At 50.8% G+C, this 14,828-nt stretch overlaps 1 protein-coding gene across 8 annotated transcripts in view; it reads right to left on the bottom strand.

Moving 5' to 3' along the window:
* Positions 1-14,828, bottom strand: part of TMEM184B (transmembrane protein 184B) — a 55,108-nt gene that overhangs the window by 24,692 nt on the left and 15,588 nt on the right. For 4 of the 8 annotated variants that reach the window (XM_017861283.1, XM_017861285.1, XM_017861286.1 and 1 more), the window contains exons 2-3: positions 2,849-3,094; positions 1,059-1,224 (exon numbers count right to left, since the gene is read on the bottom strand). In XM_017861283.1, the coding sequence (XP_017716772.1) occupies positions 1,059-1,224; positions 2,849-3,040 (358 nt within the window). In that variant the 5' untranslated portion in view covers positions 3,041-3,094. Of the gene's footprint in view, positions 1-1,058; positions 1,225-1,871; positions 1,973-2,848; positions 3,095-3,905; positions 4,004-14,828 lie in introns of those variants that run through there. The other 4 variants (XM_017861288.1, XM_017861282.1, XM_017861280.1 and 1 more) reach the window with 4 other exon arrangements.

Genomic DNA, 14,828 nt, shown 5'->3' with positions numbered 1-14,828 from the left:
TTTTTTTTTTTTTTTTTTTTTGAGACGGAGTTTTGCTCTTGTTGCCCAAGCTGGAGTGAAATGGCACGATCTTGGCTCACCACAATTTCAGACTCCTGGGTTCAAGCGATTCTCCTGCCTCAGCCTCCCGAGTAGCTGGAATTACAGGCACACGCCACCATGCCTGGATAATTTTGCATTTTTAGTAGAGACGGGGTTTCTCCATGTTGGTCAGGCTGGTCTCAAACTCCCAACCTCAGGTGATCTGCCTGCCTCGGCCTCCCAAAGTAATGGATTACAGGTGTGAGCCACTGCACCTGGCCCAGTGTAGGGGTCTTGAATTGAGGAACCCCTCCTCTCCATTCCTGCTGGCCTGTCCAGGGCAGACCTGGGCATCGCTGGCCTCTGATGGAGGAGGAATGCCTGGGACCTGCCCAAGACAGGTCAGAGGCCAGTTCCCGTGAGAGCAGCATCCTGGTCTCCTTGTGGTGACTGTTTAGGGGTCACAGACTCCCTCAGGGCAGCAGGGGTGAGGCTGGCTTTTCCTCTTGGCAACCCAGCTCCTGGCCTGTGGTCAGAGCTCAGGACGGCAGCAGGTGATGTCTCCACTCCACATCCAGAACCAAGCCCCCGAAAGGAATCGAGTCTTCTTCCTGGGTGGCGCAGTAGGGCACCCACTCATGGGACAAAGCCCTCAGAATTAAGACCCATAGGGACAGATGCCCAGCCCTGCCACTGACATGCCAGGGATCCCTGGATTGGTCCCTACCCAACTGCACCTGGGGCCACCTGGGGTCTCTACAAACAGACCACTTGCTTACTGCCTCCACCCTGCCCGAGATGCCAGCATTGAGAAACAAGACCCAGGTGGTGGGTCCCTGTTTCAGGCAACTGTGAGGTGAGACTGTGGTTGCATGTGCTGTTACCTGTCAATTTGGGACAGAAACCCTGTAGCAGGTAAAGAAGCCAGGGATGTGTCAAGACAGTCTTCGTGAGGCCCCTGGGGGAGGAATGTGGGGAGAGCGGCTCCCAGCCTCCTGGCCCCCAGCCGGCCCTCCCAACTCCACCCCCATCCTCACCCTCGTAGCAGTCGCGGACGGTGCCGAAGTACACGTAGTATTGGTCGTTGGTGAAGAAGAGGAGGCTGAGCCAGGAGTCAAAGGCGTAGATGGGCACGATGAAGAGGATGCGTACGATGTAGCGCTGCTCGTTGGGGCAGCTGTAGCAGCGCAGGTGCATGTAGATCTGGGGGCAGAGGTGCGGGGTCAGTGGGGGACCCTCCTGTCCGCAGGAACGGGAGGGCAGGTGGGCTTCCAGCTCTGCCACCCTGTGACCCGATGCACGGGACCTACCCGAGCCTCAGAGCCCTGCTCTGCAAAAAGGGGATGACAACACTTGCCTCCCAAGGCCACTGTGAGACTCAGACCAGCATGCACAAGGCTCGTGGAGTGCATGCAGCAGTGCTCGCGGGCCGGTCTTGAAGGTGCAGGTGGCGGTGAGCCCACACCCCAGACCACAGCAGGGCCAGGGACGAGGATGGAAATCCAGTTTCCACAAGCTCCCCAGGGGGCCTCACGCACAGGCAGCTCTGGGCCATCCGTGTGTGCCCTTTCCCTTTGCCTCTCTCCAGCTGTGACTGTGGCAGCACTGAGCTAAATCACTGCCATCTGGGTTGCAGCCCTGCCCCGTCCCTTAACTTATAGCAAGACAGACCAGGCCCTCACTCTATGGCAGGTGGACACACTTCCTGGCTGAGTGGCTGCAGGGATGTCCTCAGGCTGTGCCTCCTCCTCCCATCTGGTAAACAGAGGCAGCACTGCCTACCTCACCAGGAAGTTAGAAGAATGAATGCTACTTTTAGGAAGCAGAGGAAAAAAGTAAAAGCTACACACAAATGCCAAGAGCTGCTCTACCACGGTCCTCAGTCCCGGCAGCCCCTGGGTGCCTCGTCCCAGCTCTCATGACATCACACTTGGCCCAGCTGAGACCTGGGCTGGGGAGGAAAAGAACAAAATATTCTCCATCTGCTACGGGCCAAAAGCCTTGGACGCAAATGGGTTCTAAAAGGGATGGGGACGCAGGGCATCTGGCAAGGGGTTGACTGGGGAAGGCGAGCGGACTCGCCCTGCCCCTCTCCACTGGACCACCCTCAAACCTCTGCAGGCCGCCAAGGCCGGTCCCCGCCCACATCAGCCTCCTCTGGGGCCTCGAGTACAGGGAGACGGAAGACTTGACTTCTGTCCCAGTCTGCCACCAACTTCCAAGTGACCAGGCTAGTTCCTCTTCCCCTCCCCTTCTGGCTCTCCATTTTCTCAACTGCAAAGTGGTCCCTGTCCCTGTGCTCCTGCGGTTCTAGGCTCTCTGTCGCTTAGGTTTGACACGAAGACTAGTTCCAGCCAATGGAAGGTGAACAGAGTGACGAGTGTCACCTCTGGATGGAGGTGGTTAAATATCCAGAGTGCCTACACACATCCCTGCTGCCAGGTGTCAGATGGGCGAGGCTTGATGCCAGAGTCACACATCGGAACCTGTGCTGCATACTGGGCCCTGGGACGTGGGCAAGAAGGCGACTTCTTGGCGCATGCCTGTAGTCCCAGCTACTCAGGAGGCTGAGGCAGGAGAATTGTTCCAACCCAGGAGGCAGAGGTTGCAGTGAGCAAAGATTGCACCACTGCACTCCAGCCTGGGTGACAGAATGAGACTCTGTCTCAAAAAAAAAAAACAAGAAGTAGACTTCTATCGAGGAAAGCCTCTGATAACACAGGGCTTACCTACTACTGCAGCACAGCCTGGCCTAGCCTAACTCCCACTCTGTTGGGCCAGGAACCTTTTTGGACCCTTCTAGAGGCCCCCTGCCAGGCTTGGGTACCTGGTGGCATGTGATGAGCAGGGCCGTCCACACGAAGAAGCCAGAGATGGCCTGAGCGGCAGTTGTCATCAGGAACACAGGCTGCTCCATGGCAGTGGGGCTGCCCTCGGGGATCACGGAGACGCTGGGCGAGGCTGCTGCGGTCGTGGGCGACGCTGGATCTGGGGCCAGCACAGCCCCCCTCACTGTCATGGTGCCCAGCAGCAGGAGGCTCCCTGAGGGAAACCCTTGCAGTGACAAGCTAGCCTAGAGAGAAGAAATTGCAATGTGAGTCTCCTCCCAGGGCAAGTGACAGTGTCGGAAAGAATCTTCCACGTCTCTCCACCCACGTCCTGACCATGTCTGTATTGACCCCAACCATCACCCTGTCCCAGCCGGCCTCTCCCCTGGATTGAGGCAACAGGCCACTGACCAGTTTCTCTGCTTCTGCCCTTGCCTCTAATGACCAGTCCCCACTGAGCAGGCTTGTGAGTCTTCCAAGGATTACCCAGACCAGGCTGCCCCTGCTCAAAACTCTCCAATACCTCCCAGCTCCCCTGGAGTAAAAACTATAGTCCTCGCAACAGCCCCAAGGACTCGATAAGACCTCCTGGCCTCTAGGATCTCAGCTCCTACAGTTCCCACTTCCATCCTCAGCTGCAGCCACGCTGGCCTCTTTGCTGTTCCTTGAACATACTAAGCCTGCTTCTGCCACAGGGCCTTTGCACTAGCTGTCTCTGCTCAGCCACACAGCTCCCTCCCATCGTTCCTTTAGGTCTCTACCTTGACCACCATGAAGACATGTCAGCCTCTCCCAGGCCGGGCATGCCTGACTCCCTGCTTTCCTTTCTTTTCCTCCAGAGCACTCATTACATCGACACCACCTGACTAACTCGATTCACTCATGTATTTATTAACTGTTCCCCCTACCCCACCTAGAACACAGGCTCCTTGGGGACAGCAGCTCTGTTTGGGACTATGCAGGCAGCACTGGGAACTGTGGGCAAACAACAGACATTCGGGAACTTCCTGCTGGGCCTGAACGTCTTTATACCCCGGAGCCAGTAAAACCACTTACTGCTGAGGCCTCCTCCGAGGGCTTGTGTGCGTTCTTCGCCATTTCTCCCCCTTAACGGCTGACCCACTCCCCGACCATCCGGCTGCACTGTTTTGGAGACTCTGTGGCTCCTCCCCAATCTGTGCACTCTAAACTCTCATCCTTTTTTTTTTTTTTTTTTTTTTTTTTGAGACAGAGTCTCGCTCTGCCGCCCAGGCTGGAGTGCAGTGGCCAGATCTCAGCTCACTGCAAGCTCCGCCTCCTGGGTTCACGCCATTCTCCTGCCTCAGCCTCCCGAGTAGCTGGGACTACAGGCGCCCGCCACGTCGCCCGGCTAGTTTTTTGTATTTTAGTAGAGACGGGGTTTCACCATGTTAGCCAGGATCGTCTCGATCTCCTGACCTCGTGATCCGCCCGTCTCGGCCTCCCAAAGTGCTGGGATTACAGGCTTGAGCCACCGCGCCCGGCCTAAACTCTCATCTTTTAAGCCAGCCCGTGTGCCACCTCTCCTGAAAGTCTGCCTGCACACCTTCTCCAGTTCTGAGACTTCTAGCCATTCCGCATCCTCGAACATGCGGGTCTCTCACCACTCACGTGTTCATCCTCCTGCCTACTCTTTGAGGCAAGATCCCACACCCCCAGCCCACTTATAATACTTAACTTTATTATTATTATTATTTTGAGACAGGGTCTCGCTGTTGCCCAGGCTGGAGTGCAGTGGTACAATCTCGGCTCCCTGTAGCTTCCGCCTCCTGAGCTCAAGTAATCCTCCTGCCTTAGCCTTCTGGGTAGCTGAGATTACAGGCATGCACCACCACACCTGGTTAATTTTCTAATTTTTTTGTAGAGATGGGGTCTCCCTATGTTGCCCAGGTTGGTCTTGAATTCCTGGCCTCAAGCAATCCTCCTGCCTCATCCTCCCAAAATGCTGGGATTATAGGCGTGAGCCACCGTGCCTGGCCTATCTACTGATTTTCACTGCTTGTTTCCAAAAATGTGAGGTGCCTCACAGTGAAACAAAGAATACTGGGTGGAGCCCTCATGAATGAGATTAGTGTCCTCATAAAAGGAACCCCAGGGAGCTGCCGTGCCCCTTCTACCACATGCGGACACAGGGAGAAGGCACCGTCTATGAACCAAAGTGAGCCCTCTCCACACACTGAATCTGCCAGCACCTTGATCTTGGACTTCCCAGCCTCCAGAACTGCGAGGAAGGAGGTGGTCGATTTATGGGATTTTGTCATAGCGGCTCAAGAAGACTAAGGCAGGAGCCTGGCCGCACCCTCTACCCACAGCCCTGATGGGGTGTCCCTTTCAGTACAGCCACCTGCTGAAAGGCTGGTCAATGCCATCCAACAAACACCTCTGCCCAAATCACCAACTCTGGCAATAACCTGCAATGCAACCAGAGGAACACCCGACAATTTTAAAAGATGCAAAGTGCAGTGTGTGGGCACTGAGGAAAGAGCCTGGCTGGAGCGTGAACACCAGCTCCCCCGCCAACCAGCCATGTGGGTTCCCTGCTCCAAAAATGAGCTCAGAAAATGAGCCAACCCCAACCCCGACCATCTCGGTCTGAACAGAGGTCAATCTAGATGATCTCATGGTCCCTTTCAAATCCGCAAGCTGGTATTCAAGTCAGAATATCCTGACACCAACGGAGGTTTCCCTGGGCCTTCCCAGGTGCAGCAGCCTGCAGCCTGGCCCCGTGACGCAGAGGATCCTGCGCCGGCTGTCTGTCTGCACTGCCCGCCTGCACCCCGGGCTCCTCGCCAACGGCCGCAGCATCTCCACCACCATGTCGGCTCTTAGCTGTAAGTGTGCACCTTAGGAGAGCCCTTTACATTTCTATTTTCCCACACATACATGATCTCTTAACACAGCAATCGAGACACGAATCCAGATTAAAACTCAAAACTGGAGAAGGCGTCTATATAAAGAAATTCAAAAATGGAGAAGGTGTCTATATAAAGACTGGTGGCAAGCTTTGAAAAAGAGACACAGTGACAAGTCCAAGAATAGCTCCTGTAAGTATGGTTGCAAAACTGAAAACCAGCGCCAGAAATACTTCTTGAAAAAGACTTGGGTTGTAAACCATCATCTTTGTCTATCATCTCAAATTAAATGAATAGACATGGGGTATTGTGGGGGGACCAGAGGAAGTACAAATGCGCCTAAATCTTCACCTTCCAAGCAAGGTGCGGGGGCATGTCGAAGGCTGTTCTGTTCATGACTAAGGGCAGTGTTGAGAAGCCCCCAGCTTGGACTCCCAGGCACAGGGGCAACCCCAGGGAGCAGACCCAAGCCAGGGCTGGGATCTGGGTGAAGGCTGCAGGCCAGCTTCCTCCTGCGGCTCTGCTCACTCACATGCACACGCCCACCTGGCGTTCAGGGCCCCTTCACATTCTTCATGAAGGTTGTTTATTTCACAAGAGGAAATGCACCCAGAGATGTGGGTGACTTACCCCCAAATCAGAGCCAGGACTCAAAGTCAGGTCCTATCAACACATTGTCTCCCCACCTCCTACAAAGTGGGGGGACCTAGCTGAGCCACCCCCCTGCTCCAGAGCCTCCTAACAAGACATGGCCATGCCCATCCTCCCATAGCCTCCAGACTCTTCTAGCAGGAGGCAGGCAGGTCCCCCAGGGCGGAGGAGAAGCCACCACGGCTGGGAGTGTTTCCACAGCCCAACTCATGCTGGCCACGTTTCTGCACCGGGGCCAATTCATCAACAACGTATTTTACTCTTGGGCAACCCCAGTGGTTGACAAAGCATTTCCCCAAACATTATCTCATGTATTTTCTCAAGGCAACTTTGAAGTAAGTAACATTATCTCCATCTTAGAGATGAGGAAAACGATGCAGAACTTGGTTTTATAGCCACCCAGGGTGGTAACGATTCAAGGGTTTTCGTAATTCCCCAAAATACTTAAAGCAATATTCTGGCTCATAGACGCATGGTCCCCAACACCCATGACAGCAGGTGCAGGCAGCTGCTTGAAGGCCCAGAGCTCACCTTGTTCCCTGGACCCAAGGCAGCAGATGGAGGCTGTCAAATGTACTCCCAAGCCAGTGACCACAAGGCCAGACTCTGCAAACTGTTCAGTGTGTTGGGGCTGGGGCAGGGTGGGCACTGGGATCTGACCCTTTCACACTCTATACAGGCACCGACTGGGAAGCTGCCTGCCCAGATCCCACAGGCAAGCAGGACGTTCACCTGGCATAGCCTGTGGACCTTGGGGAAGCATGCACAATGCCGTCTGGTGCAGCCTCTTTACTCCCGTGGGGAAAGGGGTGGGGAATGACTCCATCCATGTCTCCCCTTTTCCATGCAAACAGATGAGTCTCAGAATTTCAGCTGCTTTGACAGGACCCCATTATCTTGTTTTTATTGGTTTTTTTTTTTTTTTTTTTTTTTGAGATAGAGTCTTGCTCTGTTGCTCAGGCTGGAGTGCAATGGCATGATCACAGCTAACTGCAGCCTTGACCTCCCTAGGCCCAAGTGATCCTCCCACCTCAGTCTCCCAAGCAGCTGGGGACCACAGGCATGTGCCACCATGCCCAACAATTTTTTTTTTTTTTTGAGACGGGGCTTCGCTCTGTTGTCCAGGCTGGCGTGCAGTGGTGTGATCTTAGCTCACTCCAACCTCTGCCTCCTGGGGTCAAGCCATCAGCCTCCCAAGTAGCTGAGACTACAGGTGTGAGCCACCATGCCCGGCTAATTTTTGTTACTTTTTTGTAGAGATGGGGCTTTACGACGTTACTCATGCTGGTCTCGAGCTCCTGGGCTCAAATGATCCTGCCATCTTGGCCTCCCAAAGTGCTGGGATTATAGGCATGAGCCACCACCGTCTCCCATTATTTCCCTACTTGACCACGTGTTAAACTTCTGCCAGGAACATGATAGAGGGCCCTATGGGAAGATGTTGAAATCATCTTTCTAACAAGTCCAGAGGCCTCTGGACTCCATGCCAGGCACCGACACACCCAGCCCCAGCCTTTAAGGTGCTCCAAGCTGCTCTTCATGCCTGCTCTATGCCACAGGCAGGAGTGACCTGGAGGCCTCCGCCCCTTGCACTGCTGAGAGGTGAGTGCCCAGCACTACAGGAGCCTAGAGCAAGCATCGGGCTTGGCCAGGCTGGGGAGGGGGTCAGGGAAGGCTTCCACCTGGTGGGGACATAACCAGGCTTATGCTTTGAGTCACCCAACAGGACTCCCACTAGACTCCACCACGTGCAACCTGCGTGGTTACTTCTCTCTGAGCCTCAGTTTCTCCATTATAACATTTCAGGGGAACTACATAATTGACAAGGGACAGTTCTAGGTTACAGAAGTCCCATTCATAAATGGAGACAGGGCCCAGCAAGGTGCCTCACACCTGTAATCCCAGCACTTTGGGAGGCTGAGGCTGGTGGATCATGAGGTCAGGAGATCGAGATCAACCTGGCTAACACGGTGAAACCCCGTCTCTGCTAACACAAAAAATTGGCCGGGTGTGGTGGCGGGCGCCTGTAGTCCCAGCTACTGGGGAGGCTGAGGCAGGAGAATCACGTGAACCCGGGAGGCAGAGCTTGCAGTGAGCCGAGATGGTGCCACTGCACTCCAGCCTAGGTGACAGAGCCAGACTCTGTCTCAAAAATAAATAAATAAATAAATAAATAATAATAATAATAATAATAATAATAATAAAACATTGGTTGGGTGTGGTGGCAAAGACCTGTAATCTCAACACTTTGGGAGGCCAAGGTGGGCAGATCACTTGAGACCAGGAGTTCGAGACCAGCCAGGGCAACATAGCAAAACCCCGTCTCTACTAAAAATATAAAAATTAACCAGACATAGTGGTACATGCCTGTAATCCCCAGCTACTTAATCCCCAGCTACTTGGGAGGCTGAGGAGGGAGAATCACTTGAACCTGGGAGGTGAAGGCTGCAGTTAGTCAAGATCGCACCACTGCACTCCAGCCTGAGCAACAGAGCAAGACTCCATCTCAAAAATAAATAAATAATAAACCTTAACCTAAACCCTTACACATATACAAAAATTAATTCAAAATAAATCACAGATTTAAATGCAAAATGTAAAACTCTAAACCTTTTAGAAGACAGGAGAAACTATTTGAAACCTAGAGACGGCCAAGTGTTCTTAGACTTGACACCAAAAGCATGATCCATAAAACGAAAAAAATCGATAAACTGGAATATAAGAAAAGTAAAAACTTTTGCACTATGAATAAACAAGCCACAGAGTGGAAGAATATATTTGCAAGTCACAGATCTGGTAAATGACTAGCGTTGGAAATGTATCAAGAAAGCTCAAAAAGCTCCATGAGCCAGGCACGGTGGTTCACACCTGTAATCTCAGCACTTTGGAAGGCCAAGGTGGACAGATCACCTGAGGTCAGGAGTTCGAGAACAGCCTGGCCAACACGGCGAAACCCTGTCTCTACTAAAATAAAAAAATTAGCCAGGCGTGGTGGCGGGCGCCTGTAAACTCAGGAGGCTGAGGCAGCAGAATCGCTTGAACCGGGGAGGCAGAGGTTGCGGTGAGCCGAGATCGTGCCATTGCACTCCAGCCCCTAGGGGACAGAGCGAGACTCTGTCTCAAAAAAAAAAAGCACCATGGTAAAAAGAAAACCAAACAATCCCACTTGAAAACAGGCAAAAGATATGAACAGACATCTCAGTAAAGAAGAGATACACAGTAAATAAAAATAAGCACATGAGGCCGGGTGCAGTGGCTCACGCCTGTAATCCCAAAACTTTGAGGAGCTGAGACAAGTGGATCAATTGAGGCCAGGAGTTCAAGACCAGTCTGGCCAACATGGCAAAACCCTGTCTCTACTAAAAATACAAAAATTAGCTGGGTATGGTGGTACACGTCTGTAATCCCAGCTACTCAGGAAGCTGAAGCAGAAGAATTGCTTGAACCTGGGAGGTGGATGTTGCAGTGAGCTGAGATTGCACCATTGCAATCCAGCCTGGGCGACAGAGCGAGACTCCATCTCAAAAAAAAAAAAAAAAAAAAAAGGCCGGGCACGGTGGCTCATGCCTATAATCCCAGCACTTTGGGAGGCCGAGGCGGGTGAATCACGAGGTCACAGGAGATGGAGACCATCCTGGCTAACATAGTGAAACGCCGTCTCTACTAAAAATACAAAAAGAAATTAGCTGGGCACGGTGGTGGGCGCCTGTAGTCCCAGCTACTCGGGAGGCTGAGGCAGGAGAATGGCGTGAATCGGGAGGCAGAGCTTGCAGTGAGTGGAGATGGCGCCACAGCACTCCAGCCTGGGCGACAGAGCAAGACTCCCGTTGCAAAAAAAAAAAAAAAAAAAAATTAAACATCATTAGCCATTAAGGAAATGCAAACTGAAAAACTGAAAACACCTCACATCCCATACCTGGGTACCAAAAAATATGTATCATATACCTATAAAACAAAAAATACTGACAATACCAAATGCTGACAAGGATGCAGAGAAACCTGATCTGCCATACACTGCTGGTGGGAAGATAAAATGGTACAGCCACCATGGAAAATAAGTAGTTTGGCAGTTTCTTTCTTTCTTTCTTTCTTTTTTTTTGAGACACAGCCTTGCTCTGTCGCCCAGGCTGGAGTGCAGTGGCGCCATCTCAGCTCACGGCAACCTCTACCTCCCAGGTTCAAGCAATTCTTTGCCTCAGGCTCCTGAGTAGCTGGGATTACAGGTGCCCGCCACCATGGCCAGCTAATTTTTTTTGTATTTTTAGTAGTGACGGGGTTTCACCATCTTGGCCAGGCTGGTCTTGAACTCCTGACCTTGTGATCTGTCTGCCTCGGCCTCCCAAAGTGCTGGGATTCCAGGCGTGAGCCACCACACCTGACCCCAGCAGTTTCTTATAAAACTAACATGCATTTACTACACTGTAGTAGTAATCACTGTGGACATTTATTCTATAGGAATGAAAACATACATTCACACAAAAACCTGTACACAAATATTCATGGCAGCCATATTTAGAATCATCAAAATCTGGAAAGAACCCACGTCCTTCAAAAGGTGGGGGCGCCGGTGGCTCAGCCTGTAATCCACGCCTTTGGGAGCGCCGAGACGGGGATCATGAAGGTCAGGACGATCGAGAAATCTGCTATACGATGAAACCGTCTCTAACTAAAAAATACACAAAACCTAGCCCGGGCGACGAGGCGGGCGCCTGTAGTCAGCTACTCGGAGGCTGGACAGGAAATGCGTGACCGGGAGGCCGCAGCTTGCAGTGAGCTGAGAGCCGGCCACGCTGCACTCAGCCTGGCGCGGCCAGCACGCCGCCTCCGTCTCAAAAAAAAAAAAAAAAAAAAAAAAAAAAACAGGCAAAAGGTTAAACAAACTCTGGTACATCCAGAGCACGGAACAGTACCCAGCAAGAAAAGAAGAACAAATTACTGATACACGCAAGTGATCTAGATGGATCTCAGGGGCATTACGTTTTGTGAAACCAGCCAGTCTCAAAAGGTCGCATACTGCATGATCCATTTACGTAATATTCTCAAAATGACAAAGCTATAAAGATGGAGCATGGTGTAGTAGTTGGCAGAGGACAGTGACGATGATGGGTGGGGGATGTGCACATTTAAAGGGGTAACAAGGGAGTTCCTTCCAGGTGATGAAATCGTTTGTATCCTGATAGTGGTGGTGGTTACATGAATCTGCATGTGATAAAATTGAATAGAACCACACATACACCCTACACGAAAAACACAGAAAACTGAATGAATAAGGTCTGTATTTCAGTTAATAATACCGTTGGGCTGGGTGTGGTGGCTCACGTCTGTCATCCCAGCATTTTGGGAGGCCAAGGTGGGTGGATCATCGGAGGTGGGGAGTTTGAAACCAGCTTGACCAACATGGAGAAACCCCGTCTCTACTAAAATACAAAAATTTGCCCAGGGGACCTTTTTGTTTTGTTTCGTTTTTTGGATTTGGGGTCTCACTCTGTCACCCAGGCTGGAGTGCAGTGGCACGATTTTCAACTCACTGCAACCTCCGCCTCCTGGGTTCAAGCAATTCTCCTGCCTCAGCTTCCCAAGCAGCTGGGACTACAGGCACCCGCCACCATGCCCGGCTAATTTTTGTATTTTCAGTAGAGATGGGGTTTCACCTTATTGGCCAGGCTGGTCCCTTGGACAGGGTGGTCTCAAACTCCTGACCTCATGATCCTCCCACCTCAGCCTCCCAAAGTGCTGGGATTACAGGCATGAGCCACCATGCCCAGCCAACAAATATTGATTGCTTTTCTACAAGATAACCAATAAATCTCTGAACAGACTGAGTCCCTCCCCATCTTACTACAGATTTCATAGAAAAATCTGTTGTTCTATTGTCTGAAGTTTTTTATTATGGAAAATTTCAAACATACAAAGCTGGAACAAATAGTGTAATGAATTTTTCCACTTATCTGTCACCGAGCTTTAACGGTTAGCAACATTGCGCAATCTTGTTGCATCTTTCCCTGTCTCCCAGATGTAACGTTAAATACTTCGGTATGCATCTGTACTTGACAAAGACTTTTTAAACTATTTTGAAATAATCGTAGGCTCACAGGAAATTGCAAAAATAGAATCTAGGGTCCTTTATGCCCTTCACCCAGCTTCCTCAAAGGGTGACGTCTAGTCTAGCTGTAGTACAGTATCAAAGCCCGGAAGTGGACATTAATAGTTTTTTTTGTTTTGTTTTGCTTTTTTGTTGTTGTTCTTGCCCAGGCTGGAGTGCAATGGTGCAATCTTGGCTCACAGCGACCTCCACCTCTGAGATTCAAGCAATTCTCCTGCCCCAGCCTCCCGAGTAGCTGGGATTACTGGCATGTACCAAAATAATATGTCTGTCACTGATTTTATTTTTTTTATTTTTTATTTTTTTTTGAGACGGAGTCTCGCTCTGTCACCCAGGCTGGAGTGCAGTGGCCGGATCTCAGCTCACTGCAAGCTCCGCCTCCCAGGTTTACGCCATTCTCCTGCCTCAGACTCCGGAGTAGCTGGGACTACAGGCGCCCGCCAACTTGCCTGGCTAGTTTTTTGTATTTTTTAGTAGAGACAGGGTTTCACTGTGTTCGCCAGGATGGTCTCGATCTCCTGACCTTGTGATCCGCCCATCTCGGCCTCCCAAAGTGCTGGGATTACAGGCTTGAGCCACCGCACCCGGCCATCACTGATTTTAAAAAGAAAAAAAAATTCTCTCATAGCTGAACTCCTAAAAAACTACGTAACAATTTTCTAGTCCATTAAAAATTATCCAAAGCATTTCAGTGGGTTTTGGACTCGCTTGTTAAGAATTTTAAAATAAAATACCTTTCATTTCGTTTACAAAAACATGTGATTGGCATCAGGGAGGATGGAAATGTACTGGCCAAATTTCAACAAATCCTTTGCATACTCAGTGGACGGGATGGAAAAATGAGTAACCCGATTTAGAAAGAAAGCCAAGGATGTGTCTGTTCCGTGTGCAGCTTCCTGTCCCAGACAGGATCTTTTGCAGGGAAAGCAGCCATTAAAACCCAGTCTCCAAACAAGCTGAACGTGAAGCCAGACCTTCCAAACGCTCTCTCACTGAGCACAAAAGTGCGCACCCCAAAAAATGACCCTGTGTATGAACCCAGGAGGTTTTTGTACCATCGACAAAGTAAAAATTTTCTTTATTACATCTTTAGCTTGGCCTTTGGTTTCTGTTTTTGGTGTAGGTTTTATTACATACACAGTGAAACAATAAAGTAATATATGTGTATACTTATTGTAACATACACTTATAATTACACCAATATCCACATATTGGGATGCATGCTCAAGAGGTTTTGTTCTGGTTTCTTTTTTACTGATAGGGCTGTGTGATCCCAAGGAAGTTTGGAGAGCAGTGCTGTAGTGATGGGCAAAGGTCCAAGGCTTCCTAATGGCTGCTGCTATTCCGAACCTCTCCTCTGCAATCTCTCTGCCTCTCCGCCCTTCCCCAGACAAGGCCCCCTGGCTCAGTTCCAGGCTGCAGATCAGACAGAAAACAAAGTCAAGGACCCCCTCCTCCCCTACATACAGCCTACCTGCCAGTGAATGCAGTCTCCACACCTGTCTCTCATTCACACGCCACCCAGCAGGCGGCAAAGAGGCCAGGCCATGCAGTCTGCACTTTGTCCCAGGCTCTGAGATAGGGAACTGAGTTGGAACCTCAGTGCTGTCACCTGAGCTGGGCCTGAGACAGGTGACTGGACCTCTCTGACTATCTTTCTTGGGGAGAAGAGTCCGGATGCACTGTCCTGTAGCTAAGGCTTTCGGACTAAATGGATTTAAGAATTTAGAATTTTTCTGATTTTTTTTTTTAGACTAAGTCTCGCTCTGTCATCCAGGCTGGAGTGCAGAGGAACAATCTTGGTTCACTGCAACCTCCGCCTCCCAGATTCAAGCGATTCTCCTGCCTCAGCCTTCCTAGTAGCTGGGATTACAGGCATGAGCCACCATGCCTGGCTAATTTTTGTATTTTTAGTAGAGACGGGGGGGGTTTCACCATGTTGGCAGGGCTAGTGTTGAACTCCTGACCTCAAGTGATCCACCCACCTCAGTCTCCCAAAGTGCTGGGATTATAGGCATGAGCCACTGTGCCCGGCCGAATTTTTCAGATTTTAGAAAGGATTACGCTGCTAGACACAGTGACACTCCTGGAAGGGTGGGTGCAGCACCCCAAAAGCAAACATATAGTACTTTCATAGGAAAACATACCGTTAGTCACCCTAGGTAAGATATTTTTAAAGGCCATAATTAGTATCACATCAATTCAGGTCAGATTTTTGCAGCAGAAATTAGTCTGCTGCAGACTTAGGAAGAACCTTTGGGATTTTTGAGCGTTCTGGATTCTAGAACAGCAGAGAAGGGGATGTGGGCCTGGACCGTCCTCCAGAACTGTAGGGAGGCTGATGAGGAAGCAGAC

This window comes from Rhinopithecus bieti, unplaced genomic scaffold (genome assembly GCF_001698545.2).
Source record: "Rhinopithecus bieti isolate Rb0 unplaced genomic scaffold, ASM169854v2 scaffold_56975, whole genome shotgun sequence".
NCBI classification, from domain to species: domain Eukaryota; kingdom Metazoa; phylum Chordata; class Mammalia; order Primates; family Cercopithecidae; genus Rhinopithecus; species Rhinopithecus bieti.
The sequence above is the reverse complement of the archived record's forward strand: the minus strand, read 5'-3'. Positions and strand labels throughout refer to the sequence as shown.